The sequence below is a fragment of the Carcharhinus amblyrhynchos genome, chromosome 27 (genome assembly GCF_965287045.1).
Source record: "Carcharhinus amblyrhynchos chromosome 27, sCarAmb.v2.hapA, whole genome shotgun sequence".
NCBI lineage: Eukaryota > Metazoa > Chordata > Chondrichthyes > Carcharhiniformes > Carcharhinidae > Carcharhinus > Carcharhinus amblyrhynchos.
The window spans coordinates 36,437,447-36,465,057 of NC_137350.1; the positions used below are offsets into that span (position 1 = coordinate 36,437,447).

General features: G+C 50.5%; 1 protein-coding gene across 10 annotated transcripts in view; it reads left to right on the plus strand.

Annotated features, from left to right (window-relative positions):
- The window catches only part of srcin1a (SRC kinase signaling inhibitor 1a), a 411,921-nt gene that overhangs the window by 376,558 nt on the left and 7,752 nt on the right, over positions 1–27,611 (plus strand). For 9 of the 10 annotated variants that reach the window (XM_080213892.1, XM_080213893.1, XM_080213897.1 and 6 more), the window contains 5 exons: positions 3,127–3,361; positions 7,165–7,316; positions 10,341–10,496; positions 11,257–11,379; positions 21,011–22,998. In XM_080213892.1, coding sequence (XP_080070018.1) covers positions 3,127–3,361; positions 7,165–7,316; positions 10,341–10,496; positions 11,257–11,379; positions 21,011–22,798 — 2,454 coding nt within the window. In that variant the 3' untranslated portion in view covers positions 22,799–22,998. Of the gene's footprint in view, positions 1–3,126; positions 3,362–7,164; positions 7,317–10,340; positions 10,497–11,256; positions 11,380–21,010; positions 22,999–27,611 lie in introns of those variants that run through there. The other variant, XM_080213891.1, reaches the window with a different exon arrangement.

The window sequence follows — 27,611 nt, forward strand, 5'->3', positions numbered from 1 at the left end:
TAACTCCAGGATCTGTGTTTAGTTGCAGGTCAGGTTAACGAAATAAAAGAAATAACATTTTGGATAAAGTTTGCGATTAATTTGAGACATGGTACATAACTTAGGAAAAAACATTTCCAAATGATTTCCAAATCTCTTCACCACTGGTGGGGGAGGGGGTTGAATTTCGTCATCTCATCTCTAGGTCTGTTGGAACCTTGACGATAGAAATCAGTCACTGTGATTAATCAACAACTCCGAGATCTCTGAATCATGGAGACAGAAGGTGAACTCTATGTTTCTTTCTGGTCTGTTCCTGTTAAAATCTGCTACCAGCAGACTTTGGGCATTGGGTGAGGGCAAATCTGTGAGTCCACAATATAAAACTACATCTTAATTTAACACAATAACAATCTCTTTCAAAGGCACACAAGGATAGATGATAGAGAGATTGTGAATTGGTGCAGGAAAGACTCTTCTGTTGATAAATACAGAGCTCAGGGCCTTGGAGCAGGGGTTATAGTGAGCACAGAGATACCACGGTTCATCTTGTCCCCGCAGCCTGAGGTAAAGAGATTTCACCCAGTATTCGGGTGGCACAGTGGTTAGCACTGCTGCCTCGCAGCACCAGGGTCCTGGGTTCGATTCCCAGTTTGGGTGACTGTCTGTGTGGAGTTTGCACGTTCTCTCCATGTCTGCATGGGTTTCCTCCGGGTTCTCCGATTTCCTCCCACAGTCCAAAGATTTGCAGGTTAGGTGCATTGGCCATGCTAAATTGCCCCTTAGTGTCCCGGAATGTGTAGGTTAGAGTGATTAATGGTCTTAATATGAGGGGTTACGGAGATAGAGCCCAGGTAGGATTGTTGTTGGTGCAGAATGGCCTCCTTCAGCACTGCAGGGATTCTGTGATTCTATGATTAGCCTCCCCTACCTGTCTCCTCACTTCCCCCCCCCTCCCCATTCCTTCAGATTCCCCTCCGCCCTCCTCCGACCTCTCTCCATTACATCTGCTCCAATTCTGTCCTCTCCATCCACTCCCTTCCCTCCAATTTCCAATCCTTCAAATCCCCAATCCCTCTCCTTCCTGTTTCCTCGCCTCCTCGTTCCAACAGTGCACCCTCCCCCTTCCCTCACCTCCTCGTTCTCTTCCCATCCACTTCCCACTGATTGCCCTCCCTTCTCTCTCCCTACCTCTCCCTTCTCTCTCCCTGCCCTTCCCTTCTCTCTCCCCGCCCCTCCCTACCTCTCCTCCACATGCTGTCTTCACCCCTCGTCTCTCCTCAGCACTGCCTCCCCTATTCTCACTATCCTGTCTCCCCCCCTCCCCTTTGCTATCCTTACTCCTCCCTCACCCTACCTCACACTATCCCCTCTTCCCTCTCCCCAGCTCCTCAGGTAAGGTGGAGAGTGAAAGGCAGTTCTTTGTTTGGCTATCGTTGGAGAAGGTGACTCCCTGATGACCCCAGGGCAGGTGACCTGAAGAGAGGAAAGCACAAAAATACTTTTGAGATGAAAGTAGAAATCCTGTCAGGGTGGAATTGTGATTGGGGGGGGGAATGTTCCTCCTGGCTGTTTATCATCGATCCTTGTGAACAATAAATGGAGGTTTCCAATCTCCTGTTGGTTAAAATCAGCTTCTTCCATGTAAAATGACCGCCATTTTCCCGACAGTTTTCCCATTCCGTTCCCTAGGGAATTTCTGTAACTAAACACCTCACTACAGGAAGGATGTGGAAGCTATTGAGAGGGTGCAGAGGAGATTTACAAGGATGTTGCCTGGATTGGGAGGCATGCCTTATGAAGATAGGTTGAGGGAGCTAGGATTCTTCTCCCTGGAGAGAGGAAGGTTGAGAGGCGACCTGATAGAGGTTTATAAAATGTTGACAGAAATAGATAGGGTGGATTCTCGGAGGCTATTTCCCAGGGCTGAACTGGTCGCTACGAGAGGACACAGGTTTAAGGTGCTGGGAAGCAAATACAGAGGAGATGTTAGGGGTAAGTTTTTCACTCAGAGGGTGGTGAGTGAGTGGAATCGGCTGCCATCGCTGGTGGTGGAGGCAAACTCGTTGGGGTCTTTTAAAAGACTTTTGGATGAGTACATGGGATCTAATGGGATTGGGAGTTACAGATAGTTCTATGGCCTGGTAGGTAGGGATATGATCGGTGCAACATGTGGGCCGAAGGGCCTGTTTGTGCTGTAGTGTTCTATGTTCTAAAACCCATTCCGAGGTTGCTGGCCTATCTCCCTGTCCAGGGAGAGCAGCAAGGCTTGGTGGGCAGCTCGGAGGAGATGAGGAGACATCAGTCCACAGGGGGAGGCTGGAAGGTTTGGGGGGACACTGGGGAAGAGCAGAGTGGGGATCCCAATGTTTTACCGACAACTCCCTCCCCCGCCACCTCATGAGGTCAGGGGTAATGTCAAGGTCACCTTCCCACCCAACCAATGGGGGGGGGGGGGGGCCACTGGTATTCCACCAGGGGAATGAGAGGCAGTTCATCACCTACACCAACTGGACCCTGGCAGCCTGCCCTCAGGGGGTTAGGAGCCCCATGGAGGCAAAGACCACCCATCAGACCTCCCACCACACCAAATGTCTCCCACCTCACGAGGGTGACTGACTGACTGCGGTGCGCCTCCCCCATCACCTCACCCTCTAGTGATGCTCCTGTTCCTGGGCCCCCTGCAGTTCCAACAGTGACCACCGTTCCCGATGGCGCTGCTGGGAGAGCTGCCAGTCCTCCCTCTGATTGGTCAGAGGCCCTGTCTTGGAGGGCGGGGTCTTTATCTCCAAAGACCCAGGAATCCCGGCAGCTGGTGGTCAACCGCCATTTCCCCGGGGCTGGTGGCAATGACCATGGTGAGGCTGGCACTGGCTTTACTGGTCAGTGCCGTGACCCAATCAGCTCAGCCTCACAGGCCTGACCTTCACTCACCCTCTGGAGCGGGGTTTCCAGCACAGCGGTCTCAGACCCAGAGACAGCAATCCCTCTGGTGAATCCAGGCTGCCTCCAACTCCAGTCGGTTTTACACAGTTCCATTTTCATTCATTCACAGCGATATCGGATTGGAGGCTCTGTGTCTGAGCACTGGCCAATGGGGTGAATGTCTAACTTGCCAAGTGATTTACTTCCTCTTCCTGTTTGAAGGCGGCAGAGAGAGACTGGGAGGAGAAGCAAGCCAGCATGACCCAGCTCAGTAACAAGGACATTAACCGTCTACTGGAGGAGACACAGGCTGAGCTGATGAAAGCAATCCCTGACCTAGGATTCACCAACAAAACAAAAATGGTCACCATGCCATCAGCCGAGTCAAAACAGGCAAAACCCCAACACACGCAGAAAACTGTCACCAAGACAGAAGCTAATGGACGGAGACACTCAGGTGCGGGAGACATTGATTTTGATCTGAGTTATTATTGTCACATGGATCAGCACACAGAGAAAAGTATTGTTTCTTGCGCGTTATAGAGACAAAACATACCGTTCATAGAGAAGGAAACAAGAGAGTGCAGAATGTTGTGTTATGGTCTTAGTTAGGGTGTAGAGAAAGATCAACTTAATGCGAGGTAGGTCCATTCAAAAGTCTGACAGCAGCAGGGAAGAAGCTGTTCTTGAGTCGGTCGGTATGTGACCTCAGAGTTTTGTACTTTTTTCCCGGAAGAAGGTGGAAGAGAGAATGTCCGGGGTGCGTGAGGTCCATAATTATGCCGGCTGCTTTGCCGAGGCAGCGGGAAGTACACCATCCATCTCACAACCTCCACTGCAGCACTGTCAAACCTCTAGAACTTTCTGTATCACTGGATAGGCCTCAGCTGGAATATTGGGAATAATTCCAGGTATTCTCCTGCAGGAGGTGGGTAAAAGGCTGAGAAAGGATAAGAGGAGGTCAACTAGAATGTTCCCAGGAATGAGGGGAGACGGGTAAGGGTCAGACTGTTTCTCCTTGGGACAGAGAAGAATAATTGGTGATTGAGGTTTCCACAATGGTGAGAGATTGCGATTGGGTAGAGAAAGGAAATAAACTGTTCATCGGCCAGTAAGCCGAGCTCGGGGATTCAGAATGATTGGAAAAAGACCTGTAAGGAGATGGAGGAGATAGTTTCCACTCCGAGAGCTGTTGAGATCTGGGACTCTTCACATGAAAAGATAGAACCATAGAAAAGTGACAGCATAAAAGCAGGCCATTCGGCCCACCTAGTCCATGCCAGCTCCAGTAGATAATGGAAGTCTAATTGTTAAATAGTTAGAAAAGGTTCTTGTGGGTGAGCAATTTATAGGATTACGAACAAAACACAGCAGGTGTGGAACGAGACACAACTGGTCCATCAAAGAGCCAGAATAAGTTCAATGGACAGATTAGCCTCGCTCTGTGCTGTAGCATTGCAGGATCCTATTATTTTAAACTCAATCCCTTACCTTTGCTTCCACTTGTTATTGAAGAATCAAAAGAGTCACGGGATTGTTTGAAGTTTGTGAGGAGAATGATGAAGATTTATATTAAAAAAGGGATAATAGACTAAGCACGATAAAAGTTAGGGAAGGCCTGGAGGCAGAGGGTTGGGGTCTCAGGGGAAAGGTCACGGGGTTAGGGGTGGAGGTCCAGAGGTCACTGGGCCCAAGATGGGTGTGCTCGCAGTCTGAGGGTGTTTCTGATGAAGGTGCCGCCCCACCCCCTTCCTCCCGAGATCACATTGGCCAACTTTGGGTTTGCCCCAGATCGACATCTGCTCGCCTCAACTTTCAGCTTGGCGGGAAAAGCCACCTAGGCTTTAACTGGGACAAGGATGAGCTTCCTGTCCAAGGCCCTGTCCACCCAAGCATTAAATTGAGACCAAGTCTGGATGGGTGGAATCACGGTGAGAATCCTATCCATACAATTCCACAATCTTCCCTCCCACCCCCCATCCCCCCTCCACCCTCCCACCCTCCTCAGAACCAACCTGGAGTGAGGGAATGTAAAATTCTGGATGTGGTTTTTGTTTTGGGATAGACCTTAATCATCCCAACCTTTCTGCAGAATATTATCCCAGGAGCTTTTACATCCATCTGCCGTTGCATTAATGACACAGCGCCTCTGACAGTGCGGCACTCCCTCAGCACTGACCCTCTGACAGCGCGGCGCTCCCTCAGCACTGACCCTCTGACAGTGCGGCACTCCCTCAGCACTGACCCTCTGACAGTACGGCACTCCCTCAGCACTGACCCTCTGACAGCGCGGCGCTCCCTCAGCACTGACCCTCTGACAGCGCGGCACTCCCTCAGCACTGACCCTCTGACAGCGCGGCGCTCCCTCAGCACTGACCCTCTGACAGCGCGGCACTCCCTCAGCACTGACCCTCTGACAGTGCGGCACTCCCTCAGCACTGACCCTCTGACAGTGCGGCGCTCCCTCAGCACTGACCCTCTGACAGTGCGGCGCTCCCTCAGCACTGACCCTCTGACAGTGCGGCGCTCCCTCGGCACTGACCCTCTGACAGTGCGGCACTCCCTCAGCACTGACCCTCTGACAGTGCGGCACTCCCTCAGCACTGACCCTCTGACAGTGCGGCGCTCCCTCAGCACTGACCCTCTGACAGTGCGGCACTCCCTCGGCACTGACCCTCTGACAGTGCGGCGCTCCCTCGGCACTGACCCTCTGACAGTGCGGCGCTCCCTCGGCACTGACCCTCTGACAGTGCGGCGCTCCCTCGGCACTGACCCTCTGACAGTGCGGCGCTCCCTCAGCACTGACCCTCTGACAGTGCGGCACTCCCTCAGCACTGACCCTCTGACAGTGCGGCACTCCCTCAGCACTGACCATCTGACAGTGCGGCACTCCCTCAGCACTGACCCTCTGACAGTGCGGCACTCCCTCAGTACCATCACTGAGAGTATCAGATTTTGTGCATAATTCTCTGAAGTGAGTCTTGAACCCATGACCTTTCGTCTCCAAGGTGAGAGCTCAACCCAATGGCTAGAGTTGGTGAAAAGATGTGAGGCACCAGAGTCCATTAAGGAGCAAATTCTAAAACTGACTGAAATCTGTCTCCTTTGCTCCTTCACCCTTCCACTACTATCGAGGAGAGTTTCTCTCTATTCTGCCTCAAGACCTCGAGTGAACTGAACTCAGTCGTAGGGAGAGGAATATTCTACTGCAATTGTACTGGGTGTTGGTGAGGCCACACCTGGATATTGTGTGCAGTTTTGGTGTCCTTATCTGAGGAATGATGTCCTTGCAATAGAGGGAGTGAGGCAGGAGTTTACCAGGTGGATTCCTGGGATGGCAGGTCTGTCAGTTAATACATCAGTTAGGATTATACTCACTGGAGTTTAGAAGAGTGAGAGGGGATCTCATAGAAACTTATAACATTCTAACAGGGTTAGACAGGGTAGATTCAGAAAGAATGTTCCCAATGGTGGGGGAGTCTAGAACTAGGGGTCATTGTTTGAGGATAAGGGGTAAACCTTTTAGAACTGAGGTGAGGAAAAATTTCTTCACCCAGAGGGTGGTGAATGTGTGGACTTCACTAACACAGAAAGTAGTTGAGGCTAAATCACTGTCTAATTTCTAGAAGAAATTAGATATTGCTCTTGGGGCTAAAGGGATTAAGGGATATTGGGGGGGAAAGGGGGAATCAGGACATTGAATTTGATGATCAGCCACGATCAAGATAAATGACAGAGCAGGTTCGAAGGGCCAAATGGCCTCCCCCCTGCTTCTAGTATCTATGTTTAAATGTAAGAGGGATTTAGGTGATTACTGAATGAACAAAAATTGCAGAGGAAAGGGGAAAGAGTGGGGAAGTGGGCCTGGCTAATTTGCCCTTGCAGAGTATTGGCACAGACAGTGATGGGACGAATGGCCTCCTGTGTCTAACCGTCCCAGTTCCAGAAAGGCAGATGTTTCTGGATTTGCCAAAATTGGAAATTCTTCTCAATCCTGTCAGAGGATGAGATGATGGTCGATATTAACCAGTTAACAGCTCAGTTACTGGTATTAACCATTTAACAGCTCAGTTAATCAATGTTCACCATTTAACAGATCAGTTAATGTTAACCATTTAACAGATCAGTTAGCTGACATTAACCAGTTAACAGGATCAGTTAGCTGATAGTAACCAGTTAACAGGTCAGTTAGCTGATAGTAACCAGTTGACAGCTCAGTTAACCGATGTTAACCAGTTAACAGGTCAGTTTGTTTTGCAGAAGAGCTAACAGTGCACAGATACCGGACAGAGAAACCCTCCAAATCACCCCCTCCACCACCTCCTCGACGCAGTTTCCCATCATCCCACGGGCTGACCACAGGAAGGACCGGGGAGGTCATAGTTACCAATAAAAAAGAAGCAAGTCTCAAGGTAAGGGTCATTGCAGCTACCTTTCTGACCAGTTAGAAAGCAGCTAAATCCTCCACACAGGTGGGTTGGCAGACAGTTCTCCTGATGGTAATGTTTCTCTAAAGGGCAAGAGGCTATCGACAAAGATTCAGTCATGAATCCAGCCGGCAAATAAGGAGAAATTTCTTAGCAAATAGTTTAACAACTTTTAAAGGAAGCTGATGAAGTGGATGAGAGAAATGGGATGGAAAAACAAACTGAAAAATTGAGATAAGGCAGATGGGATGTGAGGGGTTTAAACACAGCACAGATCTGTTGGACCGAATGGCCTGTCTCTGGGATTGCTGTGATCTGAGTGGACAGTGTGGTGATTGGAGATGAATGGGATTCGCAATCGGAGCGAGCGCCCAGTGAATGGGCATCACACTGAAATGTGACTGGCAGATCATTTTGTTTCCTCAGTGTTGTCCCACTGAGTGAGTCTGATCTCTATTAGTGTCCGATTAGTGTCACTAAACTCTCGTCAAGGATTTTAAATCCAACCAGCGTCTTTATTCTGAATGGGACCATCAAGTGTCAGAATCCTCTCGATACTAAGACTCCTTCCTGTCACTGACCAGCTGACAGTGAAGGCCGTTCATTTCGCAATAGGACCAGAAGGGAAAACCTACAGCTCTGCGTGGATTTGTGAAGCAGATTGGAGTTTAGAAGAGTGAGAGGGAACCTCATAGAAACTTATAAAATTCTAACAGGGTTAGACAGGGTAGATTCGGAAAGAATGTTCCCAATGGTGGGAGAGTCCAGAACTAGGAGTCATAGTCTGAGAATAAGGGATAAACCTTTTAGGATTGAGGTGAGGAGAAATTTCTTCACCCAGAGAGTGGTGAGTGTGTGGAATTCACTCCCACAGAATGTAGTTGAAGCCAAAACATTGTCTGGTTTCAAGAAGGAATTAGATATAGTTCTTGGATTTAAAGGGATATGGGGGGGAAAGGGGGAGTCGGGATATTGAATTTGATGATCGGCCATGATCTAAGTGAATGGTGGGATAGGTTCAAAGAGCTGAATGGTCTACTGCAGTTTCTAGTTTCTATGTAACTCCTCCCACCTGGTGTATGAGAACTGGAAAAATCACTAGCTGGAATTTTTCTGTCCTGCCCGCCACGGGAACCGGAGCAGGCGAGGGGCGGTCCATGAACAGGTCCAGTGACCTCCCTCGGGATTTTATGGTTTCAAGATGAGCGAGAGTGTAAAATCCCACCCAATGTTTCCGAGAAACATTCTCGGAAGAGCAGAAATTGTATAACCCAGTTTGTTTTGAAACCTATTTAAAGTGGGATGTGGATGTTTCCTGACAACATCCGTATCTATTTCCCAAGTTCAGCCAGTTCCAAGAGTTATTCTGAGTCAAACATGTTGCTGAGTCTGGAGTCACGTTTGAGCCAGACTGCCCACAGTGAAAGGACATGAGTGACCCCAATGGGTTTTACAACAATTGGTTGTTTCCATTTCCAACACACTTGGTTTTTTTGTTATAAAATATTCACTTTTATTTAATGAACTAAAATTTAAATTTCCCAATTTTGAACTCATCATCTCCAGATTGTTAGCTGAACTCTCCAGCTTATTGGTCCAGTCTTGTAATCACAAATGCTCATCATCCATGTGCAGTTAGGGAACAGGGTTGGGTACAGCTTAACGAGAGGCAGAGTCAAAACTTCTTCCTTGTATTACTGAGCTCCAGTAAATGACAGTGATTTATCCGGAATGTCACAGATTCCAGTCTGTCCTCATCATTCTGAGACATGGCTGTGAAAGACGGAAGAGGCGAATCTTCCAAGGAGGGGGTCGGATTGTTCCTGTTTTTTTTGCGCAGTGCCAGAGCTCCGCGTTTCTGGCCCAGAATCCCAAACCAGCTTCTTCAGGAACGTGGGGCATTCCTGTTTTCCAGAATCCCAATTGGTAGGGCAGGATCTTGGGGGGAAACCAGATCCTTGTTCAGGGCACCAGCTGTTGTATTTTGGTGAGTCTTCATTCGCTAACACGGTGAAAAGCTTTGGAATTAAATAACCTTTCAGCGTGCCAGTGGGGTATGAGTGAGGTAAATGTGTTAAAGGGTCGATGGTAGTGAGGTTGGGTCTTGGTGAGTCGGGGGTATTTGGAGGGTCAATGGAGAATTGGAACACTAAGTGAGAGTCAGGGATCTGAGGGACTTGGGGAGTGCGTGAGTGGGGAAAGTTGGGGTGGGGTGGGTTGGGGTAGGGAGGGTCAGGTGTAAAGTTGCTTAAGAGTTAGATATGGTTTATTCAGCCTACCATTTCCAAACTAATTATCCAGGGCAACAAGTCCAAGGTTTCTGACTTTAACTCAGGATTGGATACTTTTCAGAGGGAGTGACAGAATTGTCCATCAGAAGCTTAAACATCCTGGGAAATTCCCTCAGATTCCTTGTATTGGGATTCAGAGGAATCGTGCAGTATCTTCCAGGATCCGCCCAGCTTCCAGCCAGAGGAAAGGAGCAAATCTGTGTTTCCACTGGACCTTCCTGACCTCAGGATGTCCCGGGTGTTTTGCTGTCAGTGCATTACTTCAGGAATATAGTCACTGTGGAAAGTCCCGTTAGATTAAAGTCTCCTGAAACACTTTGGGATGATTCATTGAGTTAAAGGCAAACTTTCTAAGTAGGGAAATGTAATAACCAAGATGGAAGCTAAATTTTCCAGGAATGGGACTGGTGGAATGAGAATTCAGTTGTTAAGGCCAGGGACCCGGGTTCAATTCTGGCCTCGGGTCACTCTCTGTGTGAAGTCTGCGCATTCTCCTCGTGTCTGTGTGGGTTTTCTCTGAGTGCTCCAATTTCCCCCCACAGTCCAAAGATGTGCGGGTTAGGTTGATTGGCCGTGCTAAATTAACCCTCGTGTCAGGGGGAGTTACAGGAATGGGGCCAGGGTGGGATTGTGGTTGGTGCAGACTCGATGGGCCGAATGGCCTTCTGCACTGTAGGCACTCTCTGATTCTAAGGATTCTCCTCTCTGTTGTCATTAGAAAGCTGACTCTGATGAGACTGATGGACCAAAACCCCATGTCAAACTGCGGAGGACTATGTCGGAGGCGAAACCTCCATCAACACCCCCACCGATTGTAGCGTCGGCTGTTCGTGATGATGAGGATGAAGAGGATAGAATCATGGCCGAACTGGAGGTTTGTGTTTTTTGGATGTAGTTCTGAGGCAGAGTGAGTACAGAAACATCTGCATTGTACTGGGCCAGTTAACATCCTCAGCCGGGATTAAAACATTCGCTGAGTGACTCTGTAAAGTTTGTTTTGTGCTCAGAACTGGTTTAAAGTGAGAATTGTTACCATGAGTTAATGTCCAGGCTGGTGACTGACTGTCAAATAACATCAGGCCACTGACTGGCTTTAAACGCAATGTCCCCACAGGAGGCATTGACATGGTGTTTGACCCCTGGCTGTGCTGACGTTTGTGCCAGGAGTGTTTCTCACCACACTGGAATCGCTCTGCCCAATGTGTCCGTCCCAGCTCAGAGTAATGGGCAGCGGTCTGGCGGAATCCCCAGTCTGAGCTTCCTCAGCCGGTTGCCCTGGTAACAAACAGTGCTGGGCAGAACAGGTGAAATCCCATCAATATCTCTCCAATCCCTGGGAAGCTGGAAATGACATTCCCGTTACCGTCCGCGTGCCTGCCTTGAGTTTGTACCTGTGGCTGCCGTTTTGGAGATGTCCCAGTTGAAGTGTTTGTCCGTGTACTGGGCTCCAATAATTCTACACAAATAGAAACTTGTGCTCACTGAGTTTAAAATCGCCCATTGCACAATTTACAGATTGCCCATGTTTTGAGAGTCTGTGGTTTTTATTGAGGGGCGTTGGTATCTTTCAGAAGGAGGTATTTGTTTACACAATGGTTTTTATGTCTTTTTTCCCCAATTTCTGGTCCTCTCAGGTTTTTCAGAGAAGTGCTGTGTCTTTCACAGACTCAAAGACAATAAGTGACCAGGGGATGCCTGCTTTCCCCACTCCAGACCCCAGGTCTTGTTGGGTTACCCTACCAACCAGAGGACTGAAGGTAAAGCCTTGTGGCTTCAAACTTCTTCTGAACACTTCTCTACCTCGCCTGCTTCCACTTCCCTGACTAACCACTGCTGCTGGCACCCCCTGCACACTTCTTTTCCTCTTTTGCCTCTTCACTGCGAACCTTCACCAAAGCCTCTGGACTGACTGCACTCTCTGATGGTAAAGTTGGCACTGACACAGCAGCCATTCAATCTGTGCAAACAGAACCCTTCCTGCCGACCAATTCTGGAGCCTGTTACAAAGCCACGGGGTTGGAGTAGCTGAGAGATGGAGTGTGCGTGTCTGAAGACTGGCACCACAGCATTCAAGCAGCAGCGCGTGGTGAGATATATCTACAATCTTCCCCACTCTCCCCAAGCTCCCGGCTCTGAGCCGCTCCCTCTCAGAGCCACTCAGTAACATCCCTCCTATTGGTTGGATTCCAAGTGATCAATCAGGGAAAGAGTGGAATCCAAGTTGAACCTCCAACTCTGGTCTGTGGAGAGAATTCCAGGGGAATAGGCCATTCAGCCCATCAGACCTGGTGCAATGTTTACATTTCCCAGTCATAATGTAAATCTCCAATTAGTGTCCATTCCACTGTGTGGGTGGGTCACTGATAGGAATGTTAGACTCAACAGGTCCTTAACCCTGAATATAAGAAGCCTCTCCCCTTCCTGACTGGCCACATTCTCAATCACCAGTCCCGCTGTTTAAGAAGGATGGTGAGTTCAGTTTCAGGATGCTCGATTCTCTTTGGTGTCAAATCCTCTCTGCTGGAAGTGATTAACGAGCAAAGATTCTGCGCCAAAACATTCTGGTCTGGGTTCTCTGACCTTGCCCGCTGCTGGGATTCTCCAGTCCTGCTGCAATGAATGAAGATTTGGCTGAGTGTCAAACTCCCTGTTCTCAGCAGCAGTGGAGTGTGAACGGCTGGAGAATTCCAGCCTCTAGCTCAGAGCTTAATAAAACATTATCTTTGACCAGCAGATCCCGGGAAGATTTAGTTGTTTGATGCTTCCTTTATTTCTATGACCCCTTTTCCCTGGTTCTGTTCTTTATTAGGTTAATATTACTCTAAGCCCCGGTAATGCAGGTGAGCACTATACTGCCAAAGGTCAGTTAATGGTGATCTCTAACTGACCAACAAACTGGCTCAAACTGACTTCCTTTCCATTTTTCCTCCTTGTTCCGAGGTTCCCATTCTTCAAATGAACTGAAGTTCGATTGAAACCCACTCTGTTAAACATGGAGGGCATGAGCAGTGGTGAGCACAGCTGTCTCACAACGCCAGGGACGTGGAGTCTGCACATTCTCCCCATGTCTGCATGGGTTTTCTCCCACAGTCCAAAGGATGTGCTGGTTAGATGTATTGGCCATGGTAAAACACCCCCAGTGTACCCGAACAGGCGCCAGAGTATGGCCACTAGGGGATTTTCACAGTAACTTCATTGCAGTGTTAATGTAGGCCTACTTATGACCCATAAGTAAACTTTAAAAGCTTCAAACCTTGGAGGGCATGAGCCTTGCTGCTTGATGGCACAGCATGTTGCCATGCCAATGTGCCACACATTTCCCTGCCAACAAGATACCAGATGAGTTGCTTATGGAGGTGGCTCCCAGTTCCCTGTCCTTTCTGACTGTCCCTCTGCTGCCTGTTCAATACACCCAACAATCTTCACCAACCCTCTCCTTTTCTAGCCAAGACTCTGGCACAAACCTCTTCCCCTTTCCTCGATATATATCCTCTCCACACTAACTGCTTTCGGGGATATTCTGGAGTTTCTTTGCCTCCTGTTGGGGTTCAGTGGGATTAGAGTTTGTAACGTTGTGTTTGTTACTAAGTGAAATACAGTTTGATTAATGGTATCAGTAATGGTGGCCTCCTCTCTTTGATCAGCAAAGACTTTTCCAATTTCTCTCGATAGACTGAATCATCCAGTCCTGTGGGTGAGGCTAGGGGCAGACCGCCAATTGGTGGGATTGAGAGACGTGCCAATGACCCAGACCCAATGGCGAGCAGGGAGGTGTTGATACTGGGTCATAAGTTCAGAAGATATAGGAGCAGAATTAGGCCATTCGGCCCATCAATCCTACTCCACCATTCAATCATGGCTAACACTCTCCTCATCCCCATTGCAAATTAATTTCTCGATGGGAGGAGGGGAGCGATGTTAGGGATGGCTGGTTGTGAGTTGTTCAAATTGCGGATGTGATGAGCTGTGAAAATGCAGGACGGAGGGTGTCATTGTCAGCACGGTAGCATATTGGTTAGCACTGTTGCCTCACAGCGCCAGGGACCCAGGTTCGATTCCCGGCTTGGTTCACTGTCTGTGCAGAGTCTGCACATTCTCCCCGTATCTGTGTGGGTTTCCTCCAGGTGTTCCAGTTTCCTCCCACAGTCTGAAAGACGCACTGGTTAGATGGATTGGCCGTGCTAAATTCTCCCTCAGTAGGTTAGGAAAATTAGTGGAGTAAATACATGGAGTGATGGGGATAGGGCCCTGGGTGGGACACTCTGTCAGAGAGTCGGTGCGGACTTGATGGGCCAATCACCACCTTGTGATCACCTGCAAACCCTGGGGAGACAACTTTTAAAATTAGCTGCTGATAGTGGATAGAATGTAACCCACAGGAGAGGCTGGACGGCAGGGGAGGGCCAGGAGGGAGGTCGGGTGCCTGTCACCTGCCCGTCTGTCCAATTTACTGAGGGGCATGGCATCGCAGCCAACAAGCCACATTCTGCCAGTGCAGGGATTTATCTGCCACACTGAAAACCACCCAGTGAAAGAAGGCGACCGCTTGGGGGGTGGGGTGGGTTGTGGGGGGCAGATGGTTCCGCCTGATCAGAAACTCCATGGCGCACAGTGACTGCCCTGCGGGAACACCCTCTTGCCCTCGCCACTCATGCCACCCTTCTTGCTGGACGAATGTGTGACTGGACCTAGTGAGCTTGACCCCAATCCCTTCCATCCCAGCTGCTCCTGGTGGCTGCAGTACCAGCAATAACCTCCACTCCCAGGGGCGCTGCTGGGCTTGAAGAGCTGCCAGTCCTCTGATTGGGCAGCAGCTCCTGTGGGTGGGGAGCTCCACCTTTTAAAGGGATGGGATCCTGACATCAGGCAGTTAATTGGCTGATTGGCTTAGGATTACACTGGGGCTGCTGGAATCAGCCACTGAGGAGAGGGAATGGCTTAGTGGTATTGTCACTACTAATCCAGAACCTCAGCTAATGGGACCCAGGTTCGAATCCCACCACAGCAGCTGGTAGAATTTGAATTCAATAAAAAGTATCTGAGATTAAGAATCTGATGACCGTGAACCATTGTCAATTGTCAGAAAAACCCATCTGGTTCACTAATGTCCTTTAGAGAAGGAAATCTTACCGTCCTTACCTGGGTTTGGCTCCAGAGCCACAGCAATGTGATTGACTCTAAGCCCAACTAGAGATGGGCAATAAACTCTGGTTAGCCAGAAATGCCCGTGTCCCTGGAATGAATTAAAAAAAGGATTTTCCTGAGCTTAATAATCTCCCCTGGGGGTGGCACCGTCCCTGCATTAAATTCATCCCAGCAACATCACGTCTTGCCAACTGGAACAGACACGATGAAAAAATCCTCCCACTCCCATAAGTTACACCCGGAGACCCAGACCACTGACTGGGATTTGTGTGGAACTGTGGGGGAAGAATAATCCTGCTTTCACATAGGAATTAGGAGCAGTTCTGGCCCCCCACCCCCAAGCCTGCTCTGCCATTCAATAAGATCATGGCTGATCTTTTCCTGGACTTGGTTAAATTGCCCTTTAGTTACTGGGAGACTTTATAAGAACATAAGAACATAAGAAATAGGAGCAGGAGTAGGCCATCTAGCCCTTCGAGCCTGCCCCGCCATTCAATAAGATCATGGCTGATCTGTTGTGGCTCAGTTCCACTTTCCCGCCCTCTCCCCATAACCCTTAATCCCCTCTCTTATCAAGAACCCATCAACCCGCTTCTTAAAAATATTTAGCGAGGCAGCCTCCACCACTTCAACGGGCAGAGAATTCCAGAGATTCACCACCCTTTGAGTGAAGAAGTTCCTCCTCAACTCCGTTCTAAACCGCCTCCCCTTTATCTTGAGGCTGTGCCCCCTAGTCCTACTGTCTTTTTTGAGCGGGAAGAGTCTTTCCACCTCTATCCTATCCATCCCATTCATCATCTTATACGTCTCAATGAGATCTCCCCTCATTCTTCTAAACTCTAACGAGTACAAGCCTAGTTTATTCAGCCTCTCCTCATAGCTCAATCCCCTCAACTCCGGTATCAGCCTAGTAAACCTCCTCTGCACTCCCTCCAGGGCCAAAATATCCTTGCGCAGGTGCGGCGCCCAAAACTGCACACAGTACTCCAGCTGCGGCCTCACCAATGCCCTATACAGCTGCAGCAAGACCTCCCTACTTTTATATTCAATCCCCCTCGCTATGAAGGCCAGCATCCCATTCGCCTCCCTGACCACCTGCTGCACCTGCAAGCTGGGTTTTTGCGACTCATGCACAAGGACCCCGAGGTCCCTCTGCACCGTCGCCTGCTGCAGTTTTTTGCCACATAAGTAATAGTCCTTCCTACCATTCTTCCTACCAAAGTGGACCACCTCACACTTGCCAACATTAAATTCCATTTGCCATTTCCTGGCCCATTGCCCAGCCTATCTAGATCCTTCTGCAGACTCTCCACACCCTCCGCACAATTTGCCGTTCCCCCAATCTTGGTGTCATCAGCAAATTTCGACACCCTACACTCGGTTCCCTCCTCCAGATCATCTATATAAATGGTGAATAGCTGAGGCCCCAGCACCGACCCCTGGGGCACTCCACTAGTCACCATCCGCCAATCCGAATAGCACCCGTTGACCCCCACTCTCTGCCTCCTATTTGACAACCAGTCCTCTATCCACGCTAACACCCTACCCCCAACTCCATGTCCCTCGACCTTCTGCAATAACCTCTTGTGAGGCACCTTGTCAAACGCCTTCTGAAAATCCAGAAACTTTGTTGCAGTTTCAGTTGTGAGTTTAAATTGTGAATTAAACACAAGTCTCCGGTCCCTCCCCCCTGCACCCCCCCCCCCCCCCCCCCGCCCCGCCCCCCAGAGCTGGTGTAGTGGCATTAATATTCACTCCATCTGAAATACCGAAACCTAAAGAATCCTTCCACTGTTATTCTTCTGGAAAATCCTAAGGCATCTGGTGTCTTTGTTAATTAAAAGAAGGTAGTTTAATCTCACTCTCAGCTCTACAAATGTGTATAAGTAGGAAATCTTCCTCCCACAGCTTGTCTGTGTGGCCACATATTGCATCGATCTGTACACAGAACGCAGTCTGGGCACCTACACATGGGCAAATCAGTGCCAGGTGCCTGACTGGCATGCGTCGAGTTGTGATAAATGTTTCCGCAGAGGGAGGTGGGCAGAAAGCTGACACTTTATCAACTGGTGCCCCTCACAACAATTTGGATTTGTTTAGCACCTTAATGTGCCTCTCAGGAACATTATCAAACAAAATTTAACATCAAACCAAGCGAGGACATGCTGGGGTTGAGGATTAAAGCTTGCTCGGTGAGGTAGGTTTGAAGGAAGAATCTTTACTGGTGGAGAGAGAGGCAGCGAATTCCAAAACTTAGAATCAAGGCCATGAAAATGGGGATGCAGAAAGGGCAGCATTGGACGGATGCGGGTTTCGGGGGGAGGGGGGTGGGGGCGGTGGAGGATTTTACAGAGGTACGCAGAGGCCAGGCAAGGGTGAGAATTTCACAATCAATGCATTGCCGTGCTGGGAGTTGGTGAGAGCTCGGGGGATGAGAGGGTGGGTGAGGTGGGAGGGAAGAGAAACCTGAAGTTCACAGTCTGATCCCTACAGAACAAGAGAGCCCAGAGTAAATAATCCGTTTGTTCTAAATGGATGCTCCTGAACAGAGATGGGTCACAACTGGTCTCATCACCACAGCCAGGAGAGAGTGAATCACTCTGAGATTTGCTGCCAGTGTAACCTGTAGTTTGTATCTGGGAGTAAACTGGCTGATATTGAGTGCCAAGCCAATCCAATAATCTGCAAACGAGCCCCATCAGAGTTCAGAGAGCATCCCAAATGCCAAAGACCCAAGCACCTTGCAGAGTATCCTTCCTGTTAATCAGGGCACTTTATTGGTAAGTAATAAGGGAGCTTAGAAATGTGAGCGATTTTCCCCAGCTTCCCTGGCTTTAGGTGCTGTTTTCTTCAGCTAGTCACACTGCCAATGAAAGGATTGACACTGGAACAGCAGCTAATCGGAACGCGGGAAATTTTGAGCATGCGCTGCCTCAGGAAATGAAACCTGGACAGCAGGAAATCCATCCTGTGATTAGCGGACATTATTTCCCAAACATGTTGTGTGTATGACCCAGACGGGATCTGTTCCCGGTGATGAAGTGGGGTTGGATATGACATGGATTGGCGGAAATATTTGGGGTTATTGATAGGTGAAGGTGTTGGATATCGATGGTTTGGATTGACTGGGGTAGTGTCTGGAACTAACACACACTGAACTGCAGGCAGCCATTACTGAACTGATGTTATCCACAACTCCTCGACAGAGAGGGCAGTGTTACCATACACAACCGGTGAACCTGTGTGTGCGGGGAGAATGAACTAACAAAACTGTTTCGGGTATAACTGGTGCACATGGACATTAACTGCGGCTGCTTGGGCAGCGAACGTACTTTTTATTATCATAACAAACACTATTTCAGATTGCTGCCTCTGTCCATGAGGCAGAGGAATCTTCAGAGTAAGCTTCAGAAACAGAAGGTTTTCCTCTGTTCCCTCACACTGCACGAAGCGGATTTAAAAATCATTGGATTGTGAGAAGTTCTCCCGGCAAAACCCCTTCCATCTCATTGCGATTAATAGAAATTGTTCCAAATCAGCCAATTAATTCTAATCCTCTCACTTAATTGAAAATTAACTCAGGGCATTAGAATGATATAAAACCAATTCTTCATATTAAAAATTCAAAATGATTCCTTAATCATCACACTCTCCACTCCGCTCAATCTTCATTACGGATATTTCACCTTCAGTCAATGGAATTTCACCTGAACAAGGAAAGTTCCAGCACAGGAACAGGCCCTTCGGCCCTCTGAGCCTGCACTGACCCTGCTGCCTGACTGAACTAAAACCCCCGATGCCTCTTAAAACTCACTATCGTATCCGCTTCCACTACCTCCCCCGGCAACGAGTTCCGGGCACCCACTACTCTCTGTGTAAAAAATCTGCCTCGTACACCTCCTTTGAACCTTGCCCCTCGCACCTTAAACCTGTGCCCCCCCCAGTAATTGACTCTTCCACCCTGGGAAAAAGCTTCTGACTGTCCACTCTGTCCATGCCCCTCATAATCTTGTAGACTTTCATCAGGTCACCCCTCAACCTCCATCGTTCCAGTGAGACCAAACCAAGTTTCTCCAACCTCTCCTCGTAGCTAACGCCCTCCATACCAGGCAACATCCTGGTAAATCTTTTCTGTACCCTCTCCAAAGCCTCCACATCCTTCTGATAGTGCAGTGACCAGAATTGAACACTATATTCCAAGTGGTTTTACCTGTTGGCACCCGTCCTTTAGTGAAAGTTTGTATCAGAAACACTTTTTATTGGAGTCACAGTTACTAATCCTGTCTCATACTGAGCCGGTCACACCCAGGTCACCAGGAGCGTTGCCGCAGGAGACTCAAGGGCAGCACAGTGGTCAGCACTGCTGCCTCACAGTGCCAGGGACCCGGGTTCAATTCCGGGCTTGGGCCACTGTCTGTGTGGAGTTTGCACATTCTCCCCATGTCTGCGTGGGTTTCCTCCGGGTGCTCTGGTTTCCTCCCAAAGTCGAAACGTGTGCGGGTTAGGTTGATTGGCCATGCTAAATTGCCATTTAGTGTCAGGGAGATTAGCAGGTTAAATATATGGGGTTACGAGGATAGGGCCTGGGTGGGATAGGACCTGGCCATGATCGGTGAAGGCTCGATGGGCCAAATGGCCTCCTTCTGCACTGTAGATTCTATGATGAGGAGGCACATTAGAACCATCCTTACAAACCTCTGACATCAAACAGTTTCTAATTTAAACATTAATCACACGTCCAAATAAACAACAACAAGGCAAAAGCAAACATTTAGAATCTTCTGGGGAATTTTCATAAAAACAACTTGCTTTTATATTTCACATCAAGGAGGTGACTTTCCCAAAGGAATAAGTGCCCAGTGGGTGGGGAATGGGAGATTCAGGGAATGCTGAGTGGTCCACTGTTCCGCGTCGATCTCTCAGCAGGGAGATTGGTGCATACACATTGACTTCCCCATTGCCAGCCTCCCCACCCACCCACCCACCCACCCATCATCCCCCTCCCCCTGGCTAGTTCCTATTACCACCCCCCCTCTTTTATATTGTTTGTTGTGCAATGTTCCCCCCTCCCCCACCACTAATTGGCCCATCCCAGTCTGGCCACACACCCCTCAAGCCCCACCCAGTAGGCAGTGCCAGGGTGCCCAGCAGGCAGTGCCAGGCTGACACTGCCCAAAGGCCATCACCCCACCTCTAGCCTCCCAGGGGGCTCTCAATGGTGTCTGTTCCCATCAATGAGGCCATCAGGCCTGGTTCCCGTTCCTGGGGACGAGCTTAATCTCTGCTGGTGGGAATCTCCCCCGGTGGGTTCGGGAACATTAGCGAGACTGGGCGATACTGTCCCGGACTCACTAATGAAATTCAAATTGCAATTTCAACAGTGTGATCCTCTTTGTGCTGTTTCCCGGGATGACGCTGATCATACCATAAAAACTGGCCCAGGAAAATCAGGCCCAGGAGTTCCGCAGACATATCCCAGGCGTCTGTATCAGTCAGACAGCACAGCAGGCTGCACCCTTAACGTAGGAAAGTATTCTTTAAGGAGTGACATTTGACTGATCTTCCTGATCCTCAAGGGAACCCATCAGTGAAGTGAGGTACAAAGATTTGATCCGTCAAGTTAATTGTTCTTAGAACACTGCATGTGGGTCGGGGGAACAGGAACAGGTGTAGAAACCCCCCGCCACCGCCCTCTCCCCCCCCCCCCCCACCCCACCCGCCACCACCCTCTCCCCCCCCCGCCACCATGATGTTTGATTTGCCCTCCACTGTTGCACCATCTCCCCCACTGTCCAAATCCCCCCTTCTCCCCAATCCCCCCTCCCCCATTCCTCGATCAGATTTAATTTACAATCAGCCCCACGTTCCACCAGAACATTTTTCAATCAACAAAAGAGCAAAATTCAAAAAAAGTTCCAACTAAACACTGAAATTCCAGTGAGAACATTGGACGCTGATTTATTTATCCCCTGAGTGCCCGTTAGATTGTTAAAGATCAAAATATTTGGTGTCACTGCGGTGGCCCAAGAAATATTGAATTATCTTTATTTTTGAGCTATTTTTGGTATGTTGTGCACAATTTTTTATGACACGGTTGTGGAGATTTCTGTAAGTTTCCATTAATCACCATTGAGATTCCTTCCATTAAGGTTGACAATGGAGCTTGCATCAGCTGTGAGGGTCATTACTGGTAACTAATCATTAATTTATTTCCTTGTGTGTTATCAACATCTACATCTGTAGGAAATAGATGTCCCAACTTCCCCAAGCCTATTCCAGCTCCCTCAAACCGTGCCGACATCTGCTTCCCGTACTCCTAATGTTTATCAAATGATTGAGTCTGAGGTTGCTGAAGAAACAGCATCAACCAACACACACAAGGAGGAGGCGGACAGAGTGCTGGAGGACACAGAAGCTGCCGGAAGGAGTCAGGACTCTCTTCCTCCGCAGGGTCAACAGGCACTGTCCAGTCCTGACAGCTGGATGCAGTTTGTGCCATCTGCAATAGTCGTGGAAGAGTTTATGTTGCTTGAAAAATCCCTGGAAGAATCCAACCAGGCAGGATCCCAACCCCCTTCCCCAGACCAGGAAAAGTCTGAGGCAGAAGAAATCCAAGACCCGGAAAGCTCTCCAACACTGGGATCGGATCCCACCAATGGCACGGAGGTGGTGGCCTGCGCTGGAGATGCTGAAGAAAATGTGGCTTTTATGATAACGGAAAACCAGATCCAAGCGCTATCCCGGAGAGAGGTTCAGGACATTGTGAAAGGTGAGGACATCCAGACCTGGAATGTTTCTTCAGGGAAGGAAGTGATGTCGGAAGGCTCCCTGCCACAGGATCCAATCCAAGCTCAAGCTGAGGAGAAAGGACCAATCATCTCCTTGGATGAGAAGCCAGTTGTTGTTATATTTGAGGAACCCATGGACATCAGGACAGCTTACAAGAGGCTGTCCACCGTGTTCGAAGAGTATGATGAAGAATTCCAAACAGCAATGGAAGAGAAAGACTCCAATCAGGAAACACAAACACCTTCAATCCCATTGGAGCAGCAAGAAGAAGCTTTGACACTTTCCTCTGTTTCTGATGGAATTGTTGTGCCTTCTGACTCAGAATCAAATAATCAGACATCTGTAAATCCATCAGGAAGGGATGTGAAATTTGATGAAGTAATTTCAGACGAGAAACCTTTAACTTCCATTCCCGATGTTACATCTCCCGAGACAACAGATCAAAAAAGTGGAAATTCGAACAGGGTTAAGATTCAGCTCCCCAAGCAGCAGCTGAATGCATTGACGAAAGCTATCGAATCGGGAACTAAAACTGGAAGGAAAACCTTGCAAGTGGTTATTTACGAAGAGGAGGAAAAGATTGACAAAGTAACAGGTAAAAAGCAGATGGAAGTGAAGAAATACCAGATTAACCAGATTGAGAAGAGCAGGTCATCAAAAACACAAAACACAAGCACAACTTTCACCAGAACAGAGGAAATCAAAAACAGCGCCTACAAGAGGATGGATAGCCTTGAGGAGACCATCAGAGAACTGGAATCCACCATTAGCCAAATCAGCCAACAACCAGGCAGCGATTTCATGTTTTCCGAAGAATTTTTAAGTGACCCCAACGTCCACGAGACAAGAGAGGAGCTGGTGGATGATCCCAACATTTACACTGCTTTTAACCAACCTCCTGGGGATGTCTCACACCCGATGGAGCAACCACCCCTCGCACTCTCCACCTCGGAAAAAAGCCCGTCTCCAACTTCTAAAGTCAAGCCGCCCCTTCTCCCAAAGCCCCTGCTGCCGCCACCAGACACAAAGGTTCCATTTTCATTTCTTTTACCTTCTGCACTTTGCCTCCTGCTCTCCTGGGGTCTTGCCTGTGGTCCCACCTCCTCCTGGCTGTGTCTCCACACTCATTCCGTTACCGCTGAATCACGTCTAGACGCACTGCTCCTACTCCTTCCACCCTCTGGGTCTGCCTGGAAAGCTCGAGTGACTTGCTGCTTTCTTTTCCAATGTAGATTTAGTTGATTTTCTGAATGAAGATGATCGATAAACTGACCCCTCTCGGAATCACAGATCTGCCTGGTCTTCTCAAAGCTAATCGAATTTCTCTTCTTGGAATGCTGTGAATCTTTCTAGAATTGCAATTTTCAGATTTCTTCATTGATTCTTGCGTGCTCTTACCTTGTCTTGTAGTTTACTCTTACTGTGCGATTTAAAGGGGCACTGTCTTCATGGGGAAGGGGGTAGGATTGCTAAAGTTGATTCTCTGGGAGGGGTTGGGGGTGGAGGGGTTTAATGAACTGACGCCGTTTACAGGTGACAGCTCCTTGCAGAGGTAGCCTAAACAATCCAGAAGACATTGCCCCTTTAACACTGAACACAACTGCAGCAGAATCAGTCACGGCCAATGTCCAGATCAGTGAGCAGGAAGTGACCAGGGCATCCCGGGGTGTTGTCCACCATCGGAGAGACTTGGTGGACACGGGATGTGACAGCTCCTCTCTGCTGTGTGTGTTCAGCCTGTAGCAAATCACCAAAAGGGAGGAATTTCTGCTTACTGTTCTGATGTTGGCCCTTTGATCGCACTCTCTGAGCAGGGGGAAATGCGCCTTGGTGTAAAATTATTTTCTCTTTGTGATCTTTGAAGGATTAATAACTATGAGGTCATCGTAGGTTTTTAACGAGTGGAATAAGAACTCATGAGCTAAATCAGTTAACTAGTTATCTGGATAGTTATTAGTAACTAGAGCATCCTGTGCTTAGCCCCTGGTTACAGAGATGTGGTAACCAGATGCTCAGTACAGCGTCAAAAACCAGATTCACTCATTCCTCCAGATTCTGAGATTGGAGAATTTTCCAGTATTTGCATTTTTTTTTGTCAGGAATATTGGAAACAGAATTTAATCCCGGGTCAGTCACACATTCTGGATGGAAGGGTTTTTATTTTATTCTTGACTCTGAAACATCAGGTCCTTTCTTACACAAACACCATTAAAGACCCCTCATGTTTACACAGTCTGCTGGTCACATTCTCTCCTCTCCCACTTCTGGATCAGATATGAAATCTCACAGCCGCTGCTCAGTTTTCACCCTCAGTGATTTTGTGGTCTTTTTCTCTCCCGATATCTGTAAATGGTCATTTCCAGTTGGGGACCCAGCGTGAGACAGAACCCCTCTCCCCATCCCGAGAGACTTTAGGATAACTACAGAGTCCTCAAGGTGTTATTCCTGTTCCCTCACCCTCTCTGAGAGACTCCATTTCCCCTCCCTCCACCTCCCTCCCCACTCCTTTCTCTACCTCCTCCTTCACCCCCTCCCTCTCCCCCACTTCTCTGTCCCTTCCCCTCACTCTCTCTCCCCCCGCTCTCTCTGTCCCCCTGTTCTCTCTCCCCCCCCACTCTCCCCGCTCTCTCACTCCTCCCCCACACCTCTTGCTCCCCCCCATCCTCCCTCTCCTACCCCCCCATCCTCCCTCTCCTCCTCCCCCCCACCCTCCCTCTCCTCCTCCCCCCCCACCCTCCCCTCTCCTCCTCCCCCCCCACCCTCCCTCTCCTCCTCCCCCCCATCCTCCCTCTCCTCCTCCCCCCCCATCCTCCCTCTCCTCCTCCCCCCCCCATCCTCCCTCTCCTCCTCCCCCCCCCATCCTCCCTCTCCTCCTCCCCCCCCATCCTCCCTCTCCTCCTCCCCCCCCATCCTCCCTCTCCTCCTCCCCCCCCATCCTCCCTCTCCTCCTCCCCCCCCATCCTCCCTCTCCTCCTCCCCCCCCCATCCTCCCTCTCCTCCTCCCCCCCATCCTCCCTCTCCTCCTCCCCCCATCCTCCCTCTCCTCCTGCCCCCCCATCCTCCCTCTCCTCCTGCCCCCCCATCCTCCCTCTCCTCCTGCCCCCCCATCCTCCCTCTCCTCCTGCCCCCCCATCCTCCCTCTCCTCCTGCCCCCCCATCCTCCCTCTCCTCCTGCCCCCCCATCCTCCCTCTCCTCCTGCCCCCCCATCCTCCCTCTCCTCCTGCCCCCCCATCCTCCCTCTCCTCCTGCCCCCCCATCCTCCCTCTCCTCCTGCCCCCATCCTCCCTCTCCTCCTGCCCACCCCATCCTCCCTCTCCTTCCCCCCCACCTCCCAATATTAAACCAAGCCCATCATTTAACAAACCAATGCAGAAAGCTGCATTTCTATAGCACCGTCCATTATCTCAGCTTGTCCGAGTGAAGCACGTCTGAAGTCTGGTTGCCCATTGTATGGAAGGAGGCAGGGCAGTCATTTTGTGCACAGCAAGCTCCCACAATGATATTGGTTGAGGGATAAAGATTGGCCAGGAAAACTGGGAGAATGTTCCCCTGTTCGTCTTCAAAATAGTGTCGTGGCTTCTCTCCTGTCCCCAAAAAAAAGTCACCTCTGACAGTGCAGCACCCACTGGGACGGGAGGTTCAGGTTTGAACTGAGGTCCCTGGAACTTCAGCCCACAACTGGTTGGCAGCATTAACACACCGAGACATGACTTCCACAGCCTCGGTTATCGCTGGCGAATCAGGAGCTCCAGTGTTTAGATAAAATTTAACTCAAATCCTTGATTATCTGTTCAGTGTGATCCCAGTCTGCAGGAGAGTTCCCGCTGGTGGAGTCACCTCCAATGAAAGCTGCTCTTGATGGGCAGAGGGAGGTTTTTAACTAGTGGGATAACAACTCATGAGCTAAATGAGTTAACTAGTTATCTGGACAGCTATTAGTTAGTAACTAAATCATCCTGTGTGTTAACCCCTGGTTACAGAGATTGGGCTGATATCCAGATGCTCAGTACAGCATCAAAAACAAGATTGCCTCAGCCCATTGGCCAGAATTCTCCCCCCATCCCCCCAGCTCCTGGCGGGAATCGTAGCGAGAAAGACAGAGAATTTGGCGGAACGTTTGAAGGTCGGAACCTGGACGGGAATTTCTGGTCTTGGAGATTTGTGCGGCCAGAGAATCCCACCCCCCGTGTCAGCGCCACTTAACCAATTGTTCACCTCACTGGCATTTCTGGGATCTTGCTGTGCAGAAACCCGTTCTATGTTCAGAAGAACTTAAGAAATAGGAGCAGGAGAAGACCATTCGGCCCATCGAGCCTGCTCCACCATTCAATACCATCATAGCTAATCTTGGGTTTCAGCTCCCAATCTGCTCCCCATTCCCTGAGGAATCTGAGCTCTGTCCATCCCACATCCTCAAATCTATCCAATGATGGAGCACCCACACCCTCTGGGATAGAGAATTCCAAAGATTTACAACTCTCTGGGTGATCCGCATTACAACAGGGACTGCATGGTGGGAGGTGTCTAATTGGATGAGTTTATTTTGTAAATGGAGCAATCACAGATACATTGGGGATCTGCTCACTGGCAGCCGACACATCCCCACACCCCACACCCCCCCCACACCCCACACCCCCCCACACCCCACCCCCCCTACACCCCACACCCCCCCCACACCCGCCTCTACACCCCACACCCCCCCACACCTCACCTCTACACCCCACACCCCCACCTACACCCCACACCCCCCCACACCCCACACCCACCTCTACACCCCACACCCCCCCTTACACCCCACACCCCCCCACACCCCACACCCGCCTCTACACCCCACCCCCCTACACCCCACACCACCCCCACACCCCACCCCCCCCTACACCCCACACCCCCCCACACCCCACACCCCCCTCTACACCCTACACCCCCCACCCCCCACACCCACCTCTACACCCACACCCCCCCTACACCCCCCCACACCCCACACCCGCTCTACACCCCACACCCCCCCACACCCCACACCCACCTCTACACCCCACACCCGCTTCTACACCCCACACCCCCCCACACCCCACACCCACCTCTACACCCCACACCCCCCCCTTACACCCCCCCACACCCCCCCTACACCCCACACCCACCTCTACACCCCACACCCACCTCTACACCCACACCCCCCCCACACCCCACACCCACCTCTACACCCCACACCCCCCCCACACCCCACACCCACCTCTCACACCCCACACCCGCCTCTACACCCCACACCCCCTACACCCCACACCCCCCCACACCCCACCTCTACACCCCACACCCCCCACACCCCACACCCGCCTCTACACCCCACACCCCCCCACACACCCACCTCTACACCCCACACCCCCCCCTACACCCCACACCCGCCTCTACACCCCACACCCCCCCCACACCCACACCCCCCCACACCCCACACCCGCCTCTACACCCCACACCCCCCTACACCCCCACACCCCCCCCACACCCCCACACCCCACCTCTACACCCCACACCCCCCCACACCCCCCACCCCCACCTCACACCCTACACCCCCCCACACCCCCACCCACCTCTACACCCCACACCCCCCCACACCCCACACCCACCTCTACACCCCACCACCCCTACACCCCACACCCCCCCACACCCCACACCCGCCTCTACACCCCACACCCCCCTACACCCCACACCCCCCCCACACCCCACCCCCCCCCTACACCCCACACCCCCCCACACCCACCACACCCTACACCCCACACCCCCCACACCCCACACCCACCTCTACACCCCACACCCCCCCTACACCCCACACTACACCCCACACCCCCACACCCCACACCCACCTCTACACCCCACACCCCCCCTACACCCCACACCCACCTCTACACCCCACACCCACCTCTACACCCCACACCCCCCCTACACCCCACACCCACCTCTACACCCCACACCCCCCCTACACCCCACACCCCCCCTACACCCCACACCCCCCCTACACCCCACACCCCCCCTACACACCCCACACCCCCCCTACACCCCACA